Genomic DNA, 22,158 nt, shown 5'->3' on the forward strand with positions numbered 1-22,158 from the left:
TCTCATGCAGGGGCACCATAAAGGGAGGGAGAGGTACAGTGATTACAGAGGCCCCTGACTGAAAGGGGCCCTAAAATGTTCAAACGTAATTGGATCGGTCTGTATTGAGGGCCCTGACTCTGGAGAAGCACTCCTGCTGTCACGCACTCATGTGTGTTTCCCGGTGGGTGTGCCTATGAGCTCACACCGAGATGCACTCAGCCAGGCAGACAGATACACTGGCTCCATAAAATAAAAGAAGCCTTACATTTTCATTACTTTGCGTTTAAAAGTCCAAATTGGATTCCATAAATGAATCGCACAGCGGGCAAATGAACGCTGTGCCCTCATTAATTGGTTGCTACCAACACAGCTGAAAAGCATGTGATCACCATTCAGCGCTAGTGTCATCTTACACAAGTTATTAAAAAGGGGGATTACAAAACCCAAATCCATCAGTGTGTATGACAATAGATATTTTTATAAGATATACTATATAATATTGCAGCTGTCAAGTTCATTATATTTCTGAACACATTTCCCCTTTGAAAATCCTTTGGTATCCCATGTTCTGCATGACGTCTTTGAAAATAATCACTCCGCTCACACACTCCCAGCTCTTCGATGTGTTATCCAGACACCACGAGTGCTTAAGGAATAAGAGGGGGCACGTGTTCCAAAATCCTGTTTTTCACTGTATCTGTTATTTGTCTCTTTTTTTCCCAGTCCTCGATCCGTTCTGTGTCTGTCCAACGTCTGTTCTGTCGCTCCTTAATCTGTGAAGGAAGGGGTCTGTTTTTACTCTTCTGTGTGTGTGTTTTTTTTTTCTTGTCCCTCCTCTAAATGTACCTTTTAAGGTACAGAAACGGACCATTGGGGGTACTTTAATGTTGTTTGTACCTTGGGGTACAAAACTGTACCAGGGTTGTATCCTTTTTTTCCGACAGTACAGGAAGTGAGTCCCAGTGAAGACTGATGGTATATTAGTGTGCTTGGATCACACAAACACTTTCTTATAAGCTTTATATAAACCGCAGCAACAGTATAATTATTTTACAAAAGCAGAAGTCTCAGGGAAAATGTCCATATGAGAGGAAAATCGTAGTAAGACCTTATGTGTCTGTATTCCTGTTATTCATCAGCCACAGTTATTTTAGCGGATGTAACACTTATATTTCATTCCTTCACTAACTCGGATCTTGGTACGGAAAGGCATGCGTGCGTCTGAACGGCTTTCAAATTAAATATTTAACACATTACAGAGAAGTGCTTGATTATTCCTTGTGCACGTTTTGTTATTGCCCTTAATCATCGATATTAAAGACTTTCGGATTTTCTGAAATCCTACACTCTGTCATGCAGTGAAATGATCCGAATACAGCGTATGAAAAAACGTGCATGAATTTCCCGTTTATTTTGATCAGTATTATTCCCTAAAACCCCTAAATTTAGCTTTATAACCCTCTGTAGGAGAGGGAACCTCTAAGTTCAGGGTGTCCGGTTCTTTTTTACCCCTGCACTACAGTCTTACCTGTTCTATCTAGCCAGTTAACCTTTCGTAACCTATGACATTGCTTATTGTAGTTTTGTTTCCATTTAACATTCTGTTACAGCTGCATCTGGCAACTAGCAGTGGAATCTGTTCTACTTTACTACACATCCTGGCTAACCCTGGCCTTGCACTTGTCTTTCATCCAAACCCATAATTATGCCATTGAGTCGCCTGCCAGAATTCACTGCTTCATTGTGTCTAAGTGGCTCAGCCAGCAGTGAGTCAGACCGGCACTAATCTTGCTACTGACTGCAAATCCCCTGACCCCATCAGGTACAAAGATAGCAGTGTCAGCCTCCTTAACATACATCCAATATACAAGCAGAATCTGATTCTCTTCGTAACCTGGTATCCTGGACACAATTGTAGTACAACTTTTTAGATGTTGTAAACCATGCTGACATATATTTTATCTCAAAGTCAGGAAACCAGCGCAGATTTGGGGAATCCTGATGCGCAGTGTTCCTGATCCCTGAATGTCCCTCATGTGTAAGATTCTGGACTGCACGCATTGGAAAGGAGAGATTGTATAGTTTGTGCAAGCAGCACCAATATATACAAAATCAAGGGCTGGACTTTGTCACCCATTAGAAAAATGCATTCTTTCTTTTTCTGGAGAAAGGGAATATTAGGACATATCCGTCAAGGCGTACCTGTCGGAATAGACGCAAAATGTTTACACCCTTATTATTAAACCTGCATGCAAAATGTAGGTAGTGGAGTTAAAAAGAGAATGTTTCTACTGCAAATACAGATGTTGCCATGGTGAGTTTATATATTTCATGGAGCTCACAGTAAATGAGCAGAGTGCATGGGGTATCAGACACCTGTTTCAGTGTAGATTGTATGCGTTTATACTCTGCAACTTTGCTAATAGTGAATGTGCTTACAAAATCAATATGGAATTATCAATATGTAAAGTTCAAATTCCACTAGTTAATAATTCCACTATTAATAAATTAATGGAATGTCGGTCGGTCCTCAAGGAAAACATCATTCTTTATCATACTCGCAGTCAAAATCCGTTTTGCTGATGACAGCAAAAGATAAGAACGTCCTAGAAGTCTATAACTCTGTGAGAGACGTATAAATTATGTGTCTGTGTTTTGGACAGAACGAGCTCAACAATGAGCTGACCCGTGGCTCAAGGGGCGCCTGAAAGCGAGGCTATGACGTCACGCGGAAAGCCCAACCTCACCCAGAAGGAGAGTGAGAGAGAGATCGAGAGGGAGGGTGGACGGATACAGCGGCGGCGCGGACACTGGAAACGCCGAGGGGGGATACTGTAAGTACAGTATGCAGGCTGGCTATCTTGGCTGTTCGTTTTATTCCTTTCGCCCTCAGTGTTACGTTGTGCCGAGCCTGCGGTCGGTCCGCTGTTTTATAGCCGTCCGGGTTTCCGTCCAGGGGGGGGGGGCACCACCGCCGCCGCCGCCGCCGCCGCCGCTGCTGCTGCTGCTGCTGCTGCTCCGTGCTGCCGTAACACTTTCACGGGGGACCGGCGTTTACACGCGAGACGCGGCTTCACGAGCGGCGGCGCCTCGGAAGTCTGAAATATGGCGGAGGGCGAGAGAAACCAGGCCAACGCCAGTGTTTTACCTGACGGCACAACATCCAGCCTCCGCCCTGCTCGCCGCCTCAGAGACAACGCGGAAGTTACGGGTGCTGGGCTTTTAACTTGTACCTCCCACCCCTTTCCCTCGCCCTCTCTAGGACCGTGGAAGGGGTTTGGGAATCGGGTTGGGCTAGAAATGGTGCTGTGGCTTTTTGGAAGTTGCGGCGGAAATGGGAAAAGTTGTCCGACTCGACGGCGTTAAAGCGAGGTCCGGTTCCCAACCATCTGCCTCCATAAACCGGAGGCCCCATGGCCCATTTCCACTCTCAGTGCACTATGTGTCGATCGAGTCTGCTTTTAATAACCTTTAAAAACTAAGGGTTTGTAGGCAAAGCCCTGTGTTGGGTTTGATCTGATAACGAGCCCCACCTAGTTCTCTGCTGTGGCTGGGAAAAAAGACAAGTCGTTTCATCCGTAACAACTGAGATTACACCTCTCATGTTGATGAGGTTAACCTGCATGTCAGTGACGGTATAATCCACTGTTTTCATTTATTATTCTTAGATCTTTTTAATAAATCGGGTGATCAGATGCGAAAATATGCTAATCGGTGCATATCTCCCGCTCGGTGGCATGTGCCTCTTTCGCACTGTGAATCAAAGTAGCAGGAAAGAAGCCGCGGTTACATTGATTCTTGTTTTATTACATGTTAATGCATCACCTCGCAACTAACGCGGTGTCATAGTCGCTCAGAGCTTGTCACAAACTTTTAGCCCCGGGGTGGGTTTGTCCTTGGGGTGTAGCTGACGTTTCAATACATGCGTTTGTGTAACACTTAGAGACAACTCAGAACCAGTGGGAGTTTACTTTCACTGCCGGCCTAACGTTTACCAGTGTCCCTACTTAAAGACGTTATATCCGTTTAGTGGTTTGTAGTGCACACGCCACAATGATTTTGGTAATTCGATAGATATTGTTAATTCTGTTGTTTTGTTGATGATCTACTTGTCCGCCTGTTTCCTGTTCAGCGGTGCTGGGACCAGATAATGGCATTTAGGGGGGGGCTTAAGCAAAAACCCAGCAGGCACATGATTTGCTAAGCTGTTCTTACAACCACTAGTCTTTTCAGTTCCGCAAAGGTGTCGTTTGGGTGATGGCCTTGGCAATGTGTTAATATAGTTCGTGCTTTAGAAAGGCCATCTTCGATTTCATCTGCCTGGGCAGCTCAGATGTTCGGCATGCCAGCTGGAGTGATAACAGACCCCAAAACACCCCACTATGTGAACGCTGATTGTGTGCTGTGGAGGACCGATGGACATACTGATCAACTACTGCTGCCTGATCACAAGGCCTGTGAACTGCCAAATAATACTGATAGGTTCCATCTGCAGCGAGGCTGTTGCTCCCCTGCCAGTCCCTCCTGCCACCCCTAGTTCCCACCTCATCCTGCAGTGTTTAACAGTGTCCAATTTCCTGTGGAGAGTAATGCACACATGCTGTCCTGGTGATATCGCCCTTTTTTCGTAGACTTGTCATTTCTATGGTTTTATCGTAGTTGTGGTTACATTTGTGTGTCATGCACTTTCCGAGAATATATGTCACAAACATAGCGTGAGGGTTTGTTCCACCCACCATGAGGCCTGCAGGTTTTTTAATGCCTAAATTATTTAAATGATCCCCCATTTAATTCGCCTTTACTGGTCAGAGCTGAACACTAAAATGTTTTGTATTCAGTTTCCCATTTTCTAATCTCTTATGGTTATTTGTAGTATAATTATAAAAAATATTAGCAATAGCTGTGCTTATCAGGGGGGCGTTGATGTTTTAGGCCTACACCGTTATGTTTTTGTGTGATATTACCAATACAGATAATCGGCTAACTTCTGATCTCGATGAGAAGTAATGCCATTGTCTTGTGTTGAGACCACGTCATATTAATGCAGGTGGTGAGACATCGGCAATGCGGAGCCAAGTCTCCCAAGTTGAGCCGAATAAAATCCCTCGTCCTCCACCATGGAAAAGGGATGATCATTCACTGCAATCATCTTCATTACTTCAGTGGTTAAGTCATTGGCTCCGGTGCTGCTAACTTTGAATATTGACTCAAATCTGAATATTGGCAGGCAGTATCAACTCTGATTGATGCTTGGGACTGAGGCTGGTGTCTTGATTTTTAACAAACATCAGCCTATACTGATGTTGACTGATATATTTTGCATCTCTGTTGCTGATTGGTGTCCCCTCCCACTTTGTGTAAAGCTAGCAGCAAATATTAATCATTTTTGCCATAATAATCCAGGACGACGGACTGACTTTGCGTTTGTTTCTGGGACGGATAGGATGCTCATTGCAAATGAAGTGTGGCCTTCTGTGTCACCGGGTGGCTCTTATTGTGGCCTTTCAGTGCATCACCTCAGGTGCTAATGAAGCTAACATGAGGTATTTGCATTTGAGTGGGTGCTTCAAACTGTGAACGATGGAAGGCGCAGCAGTCGGATCGTGTTAAACCGCCATTACTTTACCGAAGCCACTTGTTTACTTGCCACCCCCCTGTTGGAACCCTCGGGGCCAGAGATTGATGAAGCTTTTAGATGGATACTTTATTGATTGTGGAGGAAATTTTGGCATCCAGTAGCTGAAATACACAAAAATACACACAATAATGGAATAACACTCAAGGATTGTGGAGGTAAAGAGTGCGTTTTTGCATGCTGTGCAAATGGTCAGTAGCTTGAGAAGTTGTGTGTATGTGTATGTATGTGTGCATACATACAGAAGTGAGTATTATTTTGCACCCAAAATAGTAATGTTAATCAAATCTGCATTTTGCCACTTCTTGTATGTAAAAGACTTTTAGAGCTAGACTCCCACAATGCATTGCTACCTTTAGCCTCAGAAGAGTGCAGCTCATTTGACTTGCCGCAGCGAGTCCTTCTGGTTGCTGGGGCTGTGCCAGGTCATTTTTATTCTGCTGTACAGCATCTCATCCTACTCTGTGTGATTCAGTGATCCTAACTGCCGGCTAGCACGATTAGCCATGAAATACATTTGGAATGTGCCTGCTACTCGCAAGTTTGTGTGTGAGCGTCTGTTTGATACATAAGCGGTCCAAGTTTTAAGGCAAATATTATTTTTAAGCTTTTGATGGGATCGCTTCATCAGGGAGAAACGAGGAGCCTTGAAACGAAGGTAATTTGTGGTGCTGAGACAAAAATATGTCATCGTTGTTCTGATTTTAATGGAATCATGTCGGAGGGGCCCGACTTTCCTTGGCTTCCCGTGCAGCGGAATTTTACCTCATGGTAATTCGGCGCTGTGCTCTTGGGAATCCGCACCTGGGGTCAGTTGGCCTCTCAGCCGCTTGCTCTCCTTTTGGGGCCCCTTAATGCGCCCCTAAAGAGGGCCGTGCATGCGAGTTATGAGCAGAGATTTTTAAAACTTTCATTAGTTTTTTAAACTTTTCTGCCTATACGAGTGATAAAGGCAGGGGAATCCCAAGAAAGCCACTTCACGGAATAGCAGGTGTGCCCCGATTGGTTTTTTCCTGGTGGTGGACAGGAAGGAAGCCTGTTGTGTCACATGAATCTGGCGTGGACTCTGGGGCTTGGTGGCCCACTTTGCTGTTCAGGAAGTGAGGAGCCCCTCTGCGTTGTGGGATGCGCTGTACAGCAGAGTGGTCATAGGCCCTTGTGTGTAGGATCTGCCCCAGTGCTCTTGGCTGGCTGGTTTTTACTGAAGCCCTGTGATTTTGGATATTATCATAGGCAGGGTTTCTCTCTGATAGAGGGGTTTCTCTCTGATCTTTGTACCTGAGTAACACGGGTCTCTCTCTTTTGTGGCCAGGCGCTATGAGACCCCGATCCCCCAGTATCACCAGCAATCTCACCAATCTCATTGAGCTCGGGTTGTGCCAGTTCCTTCGAGTTCATGAGTTGGAATTCCAACTTAGGATGCCTCCCCATTTGAAATTTCTGACCAGGAACTCGGAATTTACGAGTTACGAGTTTAAATGGAACACAAATCATAAGGTGCAAACAGATGAGCATTGAGTATGATGGGAAGTGCACCATAACGCTTTGAAGTGGGTGACATTGAACTGTGTGAGGCAGGATGTTGTAGGACCACAAGTCCTCAGTGTTTTCTTTCTCGGCCGCAAAGACCTGTAAGCGTTGAGCAAACAGCACACAGGGAGTTGACTTTGCTTTTTGTGTCATAGGAAAGTATGAGGGAGGTTTGTCCATGTGCCATTGACTGGCCGGTCTGGACTTTCTGGGTATGCGAAATCAAGCTCGTTTGGGGAGCATCAAGCTCGTTTGGGGAGCCCTCGGCTAACAGCTCAGAGTTGTCAAAATATTATCTTGCTCTGATTTAACGGAACCCAAGGTTTTAGCTTGCGCTACACGGGAAGATTATTCCATGCTCTAAGTACATGCTGTGTAAAGAAGCTCTTTCATATATCATCTCGATTTTCTCAAATTGCCATGCCAGATGTAATAGGGAAGCTACCTTGGTCGCACAAAACAAAGAAACTCGTCCCAGTTTAATGGGATTGAGGTAATGGTACAACCTGTGCAGCCTAGAAACATGTAAAGCACTCGCTGTAATTCCCAACATGAAAGTGCATGCAGTGATGCCAATGCTTGCATCTTTATTAGGATATTTTAAAGGCCTCTTTGAACCAGGATATCGACTACTAAACTATTTATGATCTCTTCCCATTTGACCCAAATGAACCAGCTTAAAATGTTCTTCATCCCGCGTGCTTTTTTGGTTTACCAACGTACGCATGGGAGAGCAGCTCTGGTAAATCAGCTGTGACTGTTTATACTCGGGTTTTAATCTCCCGGCCGATGGTCTCCTAGCAATCGTACAACATGAAGCATGCTTTATTATACTATTCTGCCTCTTATTCCATTAGAGAACGAGTCATTTCCAACACTACATCGCAATGTGTTTTCACTGCGTCACCAGCAAAGGGCTGTAGGATTTATTTATTTATTTAAACATCTATATTTTTATCATAAAGCATTTTCATTTTATTTTTCTTTTCAGTTTTAATAGACATCTTTACACGTTTCTTTACATTAATATCATGCATGTGTCCATATATAGTGTGTATATCCAGTTGTATAACTTTCTGTCACTATTTGGAATGTTATCACCTTTCGCTCTTACTTAAAAAAACATAATCATATTTCGGAAATCAGATTCAGCTTTTATAGTGTATCGTGAAATTGGTTGGATTGTGTCACGCTGTCATGATCTATGGTTTTCTTCATTTATTCCGACATGATGGCTTTTAAAGTACATGATCTGGGCCCTTTGGGATGTGGTTGGCCTTCTGTGAAGCTGGGCTGGGCCTGAAGAGACGAGGTAATCCATGCCTGAGTGCAGTTTGGTGACTCAGTATGTCCACTGGTAGCTTTGCTTAGCTTTCAAGCATCCAAATCACGTATTACGAGTTGTCAATGCAATTTGCCGGGAGTGGGTCATGTGACTGCTGTAGCTCATACAACATGGCGCTGGCTGTCCCTGCGCTTTCCTAGCCCCTTAGCTCCATGAACAGCAGCTAAGCTTTTCGGAGTTCGGTTTGGTTTAACTGGGGGAGGAAGGCTTTCATTCATACTCCCACTGCCCACACCTGCCTGGCCTTCTGGCCCTTTAAGGTCCATGCAGATATGTATAAGGAAAACCAATCATTTCAACTTTGCGTGGAATTACCTTCCCTTTTTGAGCTTAAGGACTATCTTCGTTAACTTTCTTCGAAAGAGGCCTTCTGTGAGTGTATCTTCCTGTCTCTAATTGGGAAGGTGCCAGTAAGGTAATGACAGCATGGCTCACAGGCCCTGTTTACACTTGGTGTTAAAATGCATCTTTGTTGATTGGATTGCAAGTGGACAGCGCTAGATACAAGTGTAACCGACCGAGATGCTTTGTGATCTGATCACTCAAAGCTTTTGCTGAGGTGGTCTGGGATGCACTTGAGCACATATCTTTTGCAGTGTAAATGTTAATGCGTCCTGGATACAACCCCAACAAGGATGCTGCAATACTGTGCGTGTGGCAGTAATGAAATCTGAGCATGAGTGGTCAGTTGGATGCCTGATACACAGACGTAAACGACAATGCTTGTCCCCTTATGATTCAATCACCCAAGATGCATTTTAAAACGAACTGTAAACAGGGCTTCTGTGAAGCGGGGTCAGTGTGTGACCATTTTCGTAATAACCTGAGACAGTGGTCGTGTGACTCTTGCCTCTGTGTTACTCTGTTTTCAAGGGTGTGATTTTTTTGTGCAAATGGAGGCCTTCGTGGGGAGGCCCACATTCCAGCCCCTCACACTGCGCACGGCAGGCTCACGGTCACCAAAAGCCCTGGTCACATCCTGGCTTACCTGGTCTCATTCCAGCTTGTCGTGCCATTTGCGCGTGGCCTGCAGATTCTCCCTGGGACACCGTACAGCCGAAGCGTTCCCTGGGGGAGTTGGAGTACAACACTCGAGTAACCGAATGAGATCATGCTCCAAGTAGTGCACCGGCCCAGCCGGACCCCTTCTGGGACTCGCATGTATGTAAAATGTGTGTGTGTGTGTGTGTGTGTGTGTGTGTGCGCCTGTGTGTGTCCTTAACATTTCCAGGTTTTCTCCGGTTCATGTGGACCCTAGGGACAGTGACCTCATAGATGGATGGGTGGGGGGGGATTTCTGCTACAAGAGAGCAGCCCAGTCTGATCTGTCTGAGGCGTTTCCTCCTGCCAGCTGTGTGTATGTGTGTAGGGAGGGGAGGTGGACATGAAACCCAATGAGCAAAGTTGAAGGGGCAATTCACTCCAAAACTGGAAAAAAACATGTTTTAGAGGGACTTTAGTGCTATCTCTGTCAAAGTTGTTCTGCTGGGAGGTGCCTAGTTTTGGAGATATTGGCCAGAGAAATGACAATCATCTTTCGAGTATAATGGGGCTGACTGGTATTCAATTTTAAGTGCCGAAAAATACTTTTGAACAATCCAGCAGCATCCAGAAATCATGATGGCCAATATCTCTGAAACTAGGCAACTCCCAACAGAACAAACATACAGCATTAAAGCTTAAAGTGCATCTTTTTTCAGTTTTGGGGTGAACTGCCCCTTTAAAACAGGTCATCATGTTCCCTCCCCTGTATCCTTCGACATTTGACCTCAGATTCGTGTGGAATCCCCGTGTTATCACATGTTTCTAGACGTGTTAGTTGCTGTGGTGTATATAAGTGGATTTCTGTTTCTCCAGTCCGATCATCAAATCTAACCGTGATGGTGGTTACTGATCAGCCAAAATATGGGCGCAAAATTGGAAAATCTTGTCATAGGAACTTGTTGCATAGTGACTAAGATCATATTTCGTTTACATGAAAGCATGTTTGCCTGACTAACAGTGGCAGACAAAACAGGCCAAAAGACCCAACTTGGGTCTAAGCCCCGGTTCTGCAAGGGATGCTCTTGGTGCCCACAGTGGTGTGGAGGTTCCTGGATCACATCTCCAGAGAGAGCAGGAGAGGATTAGTGCCCTCTCATTCAGGATGCCATTCCTTGGAATTCCTTGCAGTCCCTGGTGCTGGACGCTTGATTTCCATGTGTCTCCCGCCGTAAATGTTAAGTGACGTTTGACTTCCTCTGCATGAAGTCTTGTCTGGAGCAGTGTACATTGCCAAAAATTTAATGAATGCCCCCATCAACAGGAGGCACCTGTAGTGCTGTGTGAGCTCCCGTGGTGAGTTAGTAATTAGTGCTGGTGTTAAGCCGATGCTGCATGGCTGTTTGAAGAGGTCACACTTTTATGCTCTGCCAAGCAATTCGGCCATCCTGGCTCAAGTGGAGAGCTTTCTCCTGTATTGGTGGCAACGGTACAGCAGTGGTTTCATAATACCAAGACCTCCACGCATTGGAGATTGATGCTTTTCTGAGTCCACTGTCCTGCTTGAAGTCTAGACATGGTTTTGTAGGCCGACATGTACGGTTTCTGGGGCAGCTGTCTGCTCTTCCAGACACGCCTGCCTCCTCAGCCCTTAGACGTTCAGTCCGTACAGTGAAGCATCAGGTGGGGTCATGGCGAAGCTTTCCCTGGCCTCGGTTCTTCTCATGGTGTTTTGTGAGATCGTAGCTCTCCCCGCTAGCCAATGCTGGTGGCAGGACACTGAGGAATCTGCAGTATGGGGCTCTAGCTGCTGTGTGGGGTGGTTTTTCTACTGTCTTCTTACTGGAGTGAAGTTTTCCCCCAGTGCATTTATAGTAGGGATGAAATTTTACCTGTTATCCAAGGCAAAATCCCATACCGTTTTAATTAACTTGAGCACCGTGGTTGATTTGCCACGCTTTGAAAACTCATGTTGAATCCTTTCCAGCATCCTCCATCGGTTAGCGACAGCTTCCCAGACGCGGGTGCGAAGGCACAGCATTTAACGTGGGTTTGGTCTCTATCAACGGAAGCAAGGCGGAAGACTGACAGCACTCCAGATTTTCAATGCTAATGCACATTTGATGCGGTTTTCATATGTTTACATATGGCATTAGCTCCTTTATTATTTTTCTGTTTATGCAAGTGCAAAGTGCTACTAATTGTATGTGTGGTTTTCAATATGAAATGATTGCAGTTTGTGTATCAGTATTACTGTTAAAATGTGCTGAAAAATTCACTATTTTTCATTCCGTTTCATCTTTGCTCATGTCCTGCCGTCACACACAGACTAAGTGTGGAGGCCCCAAATGGAGCAGTTCCTGGGTGCCTCGCTTCACAGGGAGGGGGGGAATGCCTGGTTTCTGTGTATGGATGTAAAATTGGTGGAGCACTGGTTGTGGAAATTTTGACTAACATCAATTACCGATATATTGTCTAAAATTTTAATATGAATATTTTATATCCATGTTAAACGTATGTTCAGATTGTGAATTCTGCCGGCTAGCTTTTTCTTATGGATATTTGCCAGGAAAGTTAACGTAAAGCTCCTGCTTTGCATCACCTTACTTTTCACCCTGGTCCTTGCAGCAGACCCCCAGGAAGTCCCCATTATTTTTCCCTCCCAGCTGAGAAACAGGGAATCAGAGAAACACTGAGTTTGGCTGTGGTGCGTCTTTCAGGCTATCGACTACAGGCCATTTTGCCTCCCCTCTCTGTTTCGCTTGTGATTTTTGTGTGGCGAGGGGTGCATATCCGAGAGTTGCTGACATCGCTAATGTGTTTTAGATGGCATTACTGCCACTAACTGCAAATTTTAATTGGTAAAACTATTACTTGAGGCAGGCAGAGAAAATAGGACTAAGACCAGGCGTAGGGCAAGGTGTGAGTCTTTCTGTCAAGCCTTGGTGCCTTTTCGATCGTACGCACATCAACGGTGATCTGCTGTGGCTGCTGTATGCATCAATTATGATGGAAAACAAGGGGTAAACGACATTTATATTATATTTAATTAATATAAGTAGTATAATGAATATGATAGGTAATAGAGCAGCCCCCAAATAGACGTTTCTCAGTCTGCATATGCGTACGTCCCTTATATAAAATGCTGTAGTATTTGTGTGCATATCTTAGTGTATACTTAAATCATCTCTAGATTACTTGTAATGCCTGACACAATGTAAATGTAAATGGTTGTTGTACTGTATTGTTTAGGGAATAAAAACGGGGGGGATCTGGTAGTGGATCGAGGATCTCCAGTCCACCTGTTGCTGAGCTCGCTGGCCTTGCCATGTGGCTTTCTTGCAGGCTTTGAGTGGAACATAGGTCAAGACACACGTACAATAATAATAATCGATACTTTGTTGAAATTGTCTTTTACGCCTCCCTCAACTTGCTCTTTGTAGAGTGAGACGCAGGCGTGCTGAGGCTGGGTTTGAGCCGGTGACCTTGTGATTACAGGTTTAGTCCACTGAGCTAAACGCTGCCCCCCAGCAGCATAACGTAACGCTCTTGCTTGAAGTGTAAAATGTGACTGTTGCTTAACACGCTTTGCGTTGTGTCTTTTCGCCCAGGCTAATACCAGAACCACTGCAGGATGCGTGAATACAAGTTGGTGGTCCTTGGATCGGGAGGCGTTGGCAAATCTGCACTAGTGAGTATCTCCTCTGTGCCCCGAACCTCCCAGTCAGTTTTGTATTTAGACTTTTAGATTTTGCAAAGAATGAGGCATATTTCAAGAATGTCACACTTATGGTTTCACTGTAACAGGTTTTCCTCCCTTACTTTGTGTCGGTTAATAATCTTTGAACTGTGAGTGGGTCAAAGCAAGGTAATTTGACTTGTGTTGGAAAAACCAACAGAGGGTTGTGCTGGGAGTGGACTTTGCACATCAGGCACAGACTCCATAGACACACGTAATGAACAGCTGTCTGAGGTGTGCTGGGCATCTCGCGAGGTGTTATGATATGATGACTGTCTCTACTGTCTAAGTGTCGTGTAGAGGAGTGTTTCCCAATCCAGTCCTCAGGGACCCACAGACAGTGTTTTTGCTCCCTCCCTGCTCCCAGGAAGCAAAAATGTTGAGTGTCTGGCAGGGTGCTGGGAGCAAAAACGTGGGCCATCTGTGGGTCCCCAAGAACCGTGTCGGGAAACACTGGTGTAGCTTTGAGGTAATCGGTTGATTCTGAGTCCGTTCTTGAGTGCAAATACGTTCAGCAGTGCATATTCTCAGTGACATGACAAAGAACATATTTTCCAACTGATGCACGGGTTATGGTGTAGGTGGGGACTGCCGTGGGTGGCTCTGCTGTCCGTCGCAACCCAGTGGCTCTTTTCAAGCTGACGGTTGCTTCTACCTCCACACTCCGTGCTACTTTAATTACCTTTACATTAAGTTAGTCGTAGAGCTTTAATTAGTAACCATGTGTAGGTGTATCTTTTAGTGGTATAGGGAGCATGTCATGAAGCAGATTTAAAGGATTTACTGTCCATGGTGTCCTCTTGCGCCCTTCTCTCTGCAGACTGTACAGTTTGTTCAGGGGATATTTGTTGAGAAGTATGACCCTACAATAGAAGATTCGTACAGAAAGGTGAGTTTCCGTCCCCATCTTTTATTATGCATTGTCACAGCAGTCCTACAGCGTTTCCATTCTGTGCTTTGTTTGCTTTCCATGCTGTAGAAGCAGTGGAGTTTTTTTAAAGGGGCTTCTTAGTTGGATGAAGCACAGCTGAAGCCCACGGGGTGGTTTAGCGTGATGGGTAGCGATCAATGAGTCCCCATGTCTTGGAGGCCGGGGTTTGGTTCCCCATGATCGCCTGCCGCTTCCTGGGCTCGGCTACCTGCTTTGAGTTGGGGGTCGCTCCCTGCTCCCCCCCCCCCCACTAAGGGCCAGCAGGGTGGTGTTATCCTCCCCGACTAACCGCGCCTTTCTCTCCGCAGCAAGTGGAAGTAGATGGACAGCAGTGCATGCTGGAGATCCTGGATACAGCAGGGACGGTGAGAGGCGTGTTGGAGGGCTGGTGTCGTGGGTGTGAGGATGGAATGCGCCTCCTTGGCTCGTTGCACTGCAAGGGGCTGGATGCCTGGTTCTGTGTTTGATCTGTATGTTAGCTTTTATACTGTATATGGACAAAAGAATTGGAACGCCCGCAGTAAGTACAGGAATGGGCCACATAAGCCCACACCCTTATGTTTGTCGTGTTACCACAACACTTAACTTTTGCAGGACAAACTTTGCATGCAGCTTGGCTCATGTCCAGCTCCTCTTTGCCGTTTAAATTTTGTAAGCCAAAGTTCCTCCATACGTTTGATTTAAATTGTGGAGGAGCAGCGCAGAATCTATGCTGTCATCCGCCATTCCTATTACTGCTAAACAAAGTTAGATGATAATTGGCTGCTACTACACCGGATGCTGGGCTGCCTGTCAATGTGGGAATAGTTTAGGTTGTGCCACCTATAGGGTTATAGAGTCACTGCAGTGTGCTGCTGCACTGTGCACGTTTCTCCACCTCAAATCCAAACATATATAAAGTATAAATTAATACAAATGGCGATACATGAATCACCGCACAAAAGAGTCGTGAGTTGCTTATACATTCCCCATCTCTAGCTGTTGTAGCGATTTAAGGGATAGCAAACTTCATATAAATAGTCTTTGATTTAGAGTGAGATGTTGGATAAGCTGGTGTCCCAATACTTTGGTCCATGTAGTGTATATTAAAGCAGGTTAGATCAAAGGAGGCGGATTGGCCGTTCAGCTGTTCAGCTGTAGCTAAGCTACCGGTCGGTACGGTTCCTGCGCGTATGACTGCCAGGCGACCCGCCGCTCTTTCCGAGCCGGTCTGTGGCCACACGGTGCCAAGTGCAACCGCTTGGACCTTGCGGGATCCGGACTGGCCAGCAATTACTACCGGATACTCTGCTCCTCAGCCGCCTCCTCTCTGCATCTCTCACCAGTCTTGCGGCCGTTACCCTTGACAACGGCTTCCAGTGGACAGTGGCTAAAACACAGTATATTTATAGTCTGTTGTATGAATTTGAATGCTAACTGTATAGTATGAAGTTAATCACATAATTTTTTTCGCACCGTTACTCACTTCTGACTGCTATATTGGAGTTTAAGGATTGTGCTGTTTCACACATGATCCTTCACATAATATCTTTATTGACGGGGGCTTTTCTTTAACTTCCTTTGTAAGAGGTTGACAGTTGGAGCTGCATGTTGTGTTTTGACCGGCCGTTTCGTGCAGCGCTCAGAAAGGGAGCTTACGTAAGCCGTCCTGCTTTTTCTGTGATCTCACAGCCACCGAAAGAACACCAAGTGCAACAGTGTTGCACTTCCCTGCCGGCACCCAGCATTTGACCTCCACAATCGGGTCTGAATGTTTTACACTCTGCAGACTTTCTCCTGTGACCTCAGTTTTTTTTCTGTGTACCTGCAACAGGAGCAATTCACAGCGATGCGTGATTTGTACATGAAGAACGGCCAGGGGTTCGCATTGGTCTACTCCATAACGGCACAGTCGACCTTCAACGATCTGCAGGACCTGAGGGAGCAGATCCTGCGGGTGAAGGACACGGACGACGTGAGTGGCCCCGCTCGGAGGTTGGCTACAACTCAGCCAGTCCTCTGGTTCCTGGTTGAACGGCGACACTCCTGCCACTTCCAAATGGCACATTTGGTTTCTAATTCCCTTCAACTAACCATGTGTTTGTGCACTTGTATGGGATTTTTCCGTCCAGTATTTATGTCCCAGGTTTTTGCGCAACAGATTCGTGCACAGTACAATCATGAACCAATAGCTGACTTAGAAGCGTTCAGTTACACAGTTCTACCACAAATGTGAGTGGTTGAGTTTTTACCCTTTCTGCGTGGTACAAAGTTAAACCAGTGAGGAAATTGCACAGGCATAAAATACCCACATTATCAGAACACTGTTGCATTTTCTCTGCAGCAGAGTCTGGGGCTTTGTGATGCTGATAAATGCCCCATCTTACCCAGCGCTTTGCTGGGAGCAGCACTGACACACTGCACACACAGATTCCCGTGCCGAGCCGCCGCCCCCCATCCAGGCCACATCAGACCGGAAAGCGCTCAGTGTCTCTTCCAACGGTCCTCTGCTCGCTTTTGTCGCTAGAGCGATTAGCTTCCTGATTGCTCACAGGAAGTGTGCAAATGTCAGCCTGTCAGCACAAAACGCGATGGTCTCTGGAAGGAAATTTATATGCACTGAATTGGGCACCAGCAGGAAATGCACAAGATTTGGATTCTACACATGCATGCATTCTGGTAATGATGTAGGTAGTACTTATTCACATTTAATCAACCCAGAGTCTACTGCTATTGCACATAAACATTAAGTTTATGGGTCTCCCCCCGCTGTCTGAAAGTAGAGCATTCCTGTGAAACCCTTTATAAGCTGAAATAGTGTAAAGTGAAGCAGCATTTACCTTTTATGCATATGAGAGAGGATTTTTGCCTTCCTAGACCGAAGAAATTACCTACCAAATCATACCAAATAACAAATAAAATGTAATATAGCACAACCCTAACTTATAGTAATGATATGATATAGTAGAAATATAGCCTATTTAAAGCGTAGCTTAACTTATGAATGTCTGTATGGTAGTCCTATAGCCCAAATAATGAACGATGAAATGAACAGTGTAGTAATTGCATAAACCAGTAACAGTTGTTTATCATTATCAAGTATTATGAACTGTATGTAATTGTATGTGCGATACTTTCATATGAATGTCATGGTTTGCTTATACCTGCATCACCACAAAAACATAATGCATTGTGATGCGTTGTTACAATCATTACAACGTTGCTAGGCGATAGGAATTTTTTCAGCTCCATTATAGTCCCTATGGGACTTCTGTTGTATGTGCGATCCGTCATTTCGCCGCATAACTGTATATCTGGCTAAGTACTGTTTTTGCATTTCTCCTTTTTTTCGTAGAAGTGAAAATCTTCTGATCATACTGGTACTTGCATAGGTCTTTTGTGAAAACCAAGGCAAACGCTCGCAAATACCTGTAATTGGTTTCATCCTTCAGTATTTTTTTTATTTATTTACTGTTAATAAGCAGACCACCACTAGGGGGCTCTTCATAACGTAGCTTACACTCCGCTTTGAATAATGTCTGCCAACCCCCTCTTCCAGGTGCCTATGATCCTGGTAGGAAACAAGTGTGATCTTGAAGAGGAGAGGGTGGTGGGTAAAGAGCAGGGTCAGAGCCTGGCGCGCCAGTGGAGCAGCTGCGCCTTCCTGGAATCCTCCGCCAAGTCCAAAATCAACGTGAACGAGGTGAGGGAGGCCCACAGCCCTCGCTCGCCCAGACCTGGCTCCTAGTGGGGGTTTCCGTCCGCGGTGTTGGTGCTTCGGCGAGCCGAGATATCCATCACCCAAAGCCGCTTGAGTTATGTGAGGAAGCACAGCAGGCAAACCTGTTTGTTCCTCTGTCAGATTAAAAGTCCTAGGGATTCAGATACATGAGGAAGACCTGCTGGGTTAATATAGCAAATACATGGTTTAGTATTTAGAGTTAATCGGAGAGGCTTTTAATTTTTCTGATTAGTGAAGCCCATCAGCTGAGCATTCAGACTCCAGCAGATGGTCCTAAAATCAAGTGCATCAGTGTGTGTGTGTGCTCGTGTGTGTGTGTGCTCGTGTGTGTGTGTGTGTGTGTTTGCACTACTCGTATCATCCTGGATTTCAGTCAGAGCCAGTGCGGTCATTGTTTATCTTTGCTGGAAGAGCTGCATGTCGCTTCCTCCCAACACTGACGTCTTTTAAACCATTTCCAGATCTTCTATGACCTGGTTCGGCAAATCAACAGGAAAACCCCGGTTCCTGGGAAAGCCCGCAAAAAGTCAACCTGCCAGCTGCTCTAATGCGCAGCTGTGCTGATTCTCTGAGCCAGGTGAGTGCTGGGGGGAGGGGGAGGTAACGGGGATTGTAAGGGTCACTGTTAAAGCCACTGATAAAGTCAGGCACAGATCAGTTTCAGTCTTCTCATTATTGGTCTTCCAGTGGTATCAAAGCAGCAGTGATTGGCCGGTCAACGTAACCCCGCCCACATTGGGATGCACTGCCTGATTTTCCCATCAGTGCATGTTGTGATGCGGTAGAGAGACAGGAAACAGGTGGTCTGACCTAGAAAATATTTGTTGCGTAATAACATGCTAGTCTGTTACTTAAGTCTTCTTGTCTCTAACTGGTTGTACTTCTCTCATGGATTCATTTTGTCCTGAGTAACTGCATGGTTCACAGTAGACCTGGCCAGTCTCTGCCCCCCAAATGACTGATTAGTATCGTTACTCCTTGTCATGCTTGGGCAGGTTGGTAGTAATTACGGCCTGATCCTGGGCTGGGAGCCGCCTGATGAAAAGCATTAAAGTAGGATGCTAAGGAACATTATGACAAGGTTTTTCCCGAGGATGTCTCGTCACCTGCGAAGGGGGGAGGTGTCACTTCAACTACTTACTAAGCACATTTTGAAATTCTTTGTGTCTGTGTGGGCAGTGGGGGGGGGGGGTTCTTCCTCTTTCAGTTCCATTTGAGCCCTTCGACCACTGCCGAACACACTCCTTGTGTTAAGCAGCACTATGTAGCGCCTTGCTGTTCCCCATTGTCCCTCCTTTACCTGTCTCTCATTCTTTCTCTCTTTGTCTGTCTCTATCTCTCTCTGCCCTCCCCTTCCCCAGGTCTGACGAGCAGCCATCTCTGTTGGCAGCTGGACTGCAAGCATCCTGCAGCCGGTGTTTCTGTGTCTGGACCTCTTTACCCAATGCCACAAACGACGGGACTCAAAATCTATGATTGTACATTATCTGATAGTCACTTTGTGCACATAAACTGCTCACTCGCCTGCATTGCGACAGTGATTTCGGGGGATTTTTTTCCCTCGTCGTTCTGTCTCACTCACACACACACGCACGCACACACATCTCAACACCTATTCTAACGGTTTGGACAATGAAAGGTTTTGGGCTACACTCAGTACTGTTGCTGAAGGGGGAGGAAGTGCTGCTCACATCTCTACATGTGAGACAGTGCAATCAAACAGTCCCAGGGCCCTGCAGTTGGCTTTGGCCAGTATGACCGTGTGAAGTTAGAGGGCCTCTGTTTAAGCAACAGGGGGAAAGTCCAAAGAGCAACTATATACACGCTGTTAACTTCTGCTTCTTTGGTATTAGTACCATTTTCACTCTTTCTTTTTAAAAATTACTAAATTTGTTTTGCTGGGATTCTATATTGTCACAGCTGTTTTTGATTTTATCTGAGGAGAACCTGTGAGCAGTGATGCGTGTTTGTTTTTAACCTAAGATGTTGCCTTCTGCTATGGTAACTGATTACTTTTTTTTTCTTTCCGTAGAATTATTCTGACAACACATCAGCTTAACGTGTGTTTGTTCAGATTTCTTGCGTCCCCTTTTACAGCTGGGGGTGGCGCTCGGGGGATTTTCGGGGGGAGGCTCTTAAACCTATGACCCCCTCCCTGTACGCCCAGCTGGGACTTTCATGGGGGGCTGTAACCAAGTGGCTGAAAGTCAGGTCTGCCTCTGTGGAATCCCTGCTCCACAACATGAAGTATATTATATATATAAATATAAAATATATATTTTAAAATGAGGATTTTTATTATTGAAATAAAAAATGATGTTGTTCTTCATGCTTTGGTGACTGTAGATTCCTCCTATCCTTGCTTGCACCTGCACCAGTGTTAAAACTGGATGACTGAGAAATCAAACCGGTTTCATACTGGTTGTCTGCTAATACTTGTTTTCTTGTTGTTTTTTTTCCTTTGGTCAGTTGTCACAGTGGTGGTTGGTTTGTCATTTGATGGTTTTTTTTTTTTTTTTTTTTGGGGGGGGGGGGGGGGGTGGGGGTTATCCAGGGAATGCTGTGTTGCTCGTTCGCGTCGTGTCCCGACTGTCCTGGAATCCTAGGTCATGTGACACTTATTCTCCAGAGCTGTGGAATTTCAAATACAACATCTGCTTATTCTGGTGGCCAGATGTTATACGCCTTAATTAAAAGTAGTGCAGTTTTTGTATGACTGAGCAGATGTCATTTGTTAAATTGGATGGACAAAATATTAATTGCATCAAGTTTTCCTGGCCAGTGAAGGCTGTTTACCCACTTATACTACCATCGCCCCCCTTAAAATGTTATGCTGGGGAGCTTAGAAACATACCACCGACTGGTTTTTAATGGGAATTTTCTTTCCAAAGAGGGAAGGTCCTGAATCTTAATTTTCCTTGTGAAGTTGTGTGATGGTGTAAAAGTCAGAGTTGCAAATCCAATGAAATGTACCGTCTTTCTTGAGCATGTGAGAGAGTTTTTATCCTGATCAGCCGACTCAGAGTTGTACAAAACACTGTAAACTTGTCAGGTATTCAATATTAGCATGTAAACCTATATTTTTAAAGGTAAGAACGATATTAATATAAACTTGAGTAAAATTGTCTTTGTTTTATAACTTTTGTTCACATCTACTGAGAATTTTGAAGTTTTTGTCATGACCCCTAGACCTTACAGCAGCAGTCACACATTTCACATTGTCGTGGTCCTTCCCAGCTGACGTTCATGTCACTGCATTTCGGCCAGGTCTGTAGCTCGATTTGTTTTTGTGGTAGTACTTTTATTTTGAAGCCGTCCCCACCCGTTGTTTGATTGTAGCCGTGCATATGGCGGCACAGGTGAGCAGTTCCTGTAATCTACACCCGCACTTACAGAATATCTTGTAATGGATACGTTTCTTAATTCTGCCTCCTGCACACTGCATTCGGATATTCATGTCTATCAGCCAGTAACTCCAATCTGGTTTATAAGCATGGATTTTCTGGGAGTCTCGGTGTTTCAAGAACCAATATTGCAAGCATTTATATTGCCAAGGAAATTGTGTTCTGTCTCGACACTTTGAGATTTTTTTGGCAAAATAAACAATTTCTGATGTTTTATTTCATTATTCTCTGTGAATAGGGCTTTGTTATAACTGAATGGTTAACCTAGTGCAGTTTCTTGGGGAGCGCCTTACGTCACCCAAATGTGGGTGGCGTAAAGCAGGCTTATTTTGTTACTCGTGAAACTTGGCGTTGGACGTCAGAGGTGGCCGGTAAGGTTTCTGCATTTAAAACCAAATGATGCTCTATGCTGGTATCAACACTTCAATCTTCCACGCTTTCAGAGTGTTGACGAGTGTCAAGTATATCAATCCAAAAATAAATTCATCGTTTTCTTTTTTTAATCAATTGCTTGTGTAGATAACGCAATCATTGTCCGGTTAAAAATGCTTGTTCGGTGAATATAGCCTCCACGTTTTCACCTACATACAGTATTCTTCCACACACAGACGTAGTATGCATGTGTTTGGCGCTCAAATAATTCTTCTCTTGTTGGTACTGATATTTTGGCCGGTGGTAGAAAAAGGAGTATAATTTTGACACAAATGGATTCGAACACTACAATGCCTAATTCGTATAACAAAACGGTATCTAATGTCAATAATACGAGTAACCAATTTAAACATTTAGCAAACACCCACCGAAGTATGTTCTGTAATTGAAGTTGAAATCTTTTTGATTATTCAACTTCGAACTTATTGTTAGGGTCATTGAAATTCAGTATAATCAAA

The 22,158-nt window shown here is 45.0% G+C and overlaps 1 protein-coding gene across 2 annotated transcripts; it reads left to right on the top strand.

Annotated features, from left to right (window-relative positions):
- Window positions 1-2,666: 2,666 nt before the first annotated feature.
- Window positions 2,667-21,484, top strand: LOC125738781 (ras-related protein Rap-1b-like). Of its 2 annotated transcripts, none has more exons than XM_049008101.1 (8): window positions 2,667-2,816; window positions 13,085-13,164; window positions 14,033-14,101; window positions 14,452-14,508; window positions 15,957-16,097; window positions 17,682-17,825; window positions 18,326-18,441; window positions 19,226-21,484. In XM_049008101.1, exons 2-7 carry the CDS (start codon window positions 13,108-13,110, stop codon window positions 18,410-18,412), a joined length of 555 nt encoding a protein of 184 aa, XP_048864058.1. In that variant the 5' UTR covers window positions 2,667-2,816; window positions 13,085-13,107; the 3' UTR covers window positions 18,413-18,441; window positions 19,226-21,484. The 2 variants fall into 2 exon arrangements, with proteins under 2 accessions (XP_048864058.1, XP_048864059.1); XM_049008102.1 differs by lacking the exon at window positions 2,667-2,816 and adding an exon at window positions 12,162-12,180.
- The last annotated feature ends 674 nt before the right edge of the window (window positions 21,485-22,158 follow it).

Source organism: Brienomyrus brachyistius, chromosome 3, assembly GCF_023856365.1.
Source record: "Brienomyrus brachyistius isolate T26 chromosome 3, BBRACH_0.4, whole genome shotgun sequence".
NCBI lineage: Eukaryota > Metazoa > Chordata > Actinopteri > Osteoglossiformes > Mormyridae > Brienomyrus > Brienomyrus brachyistius.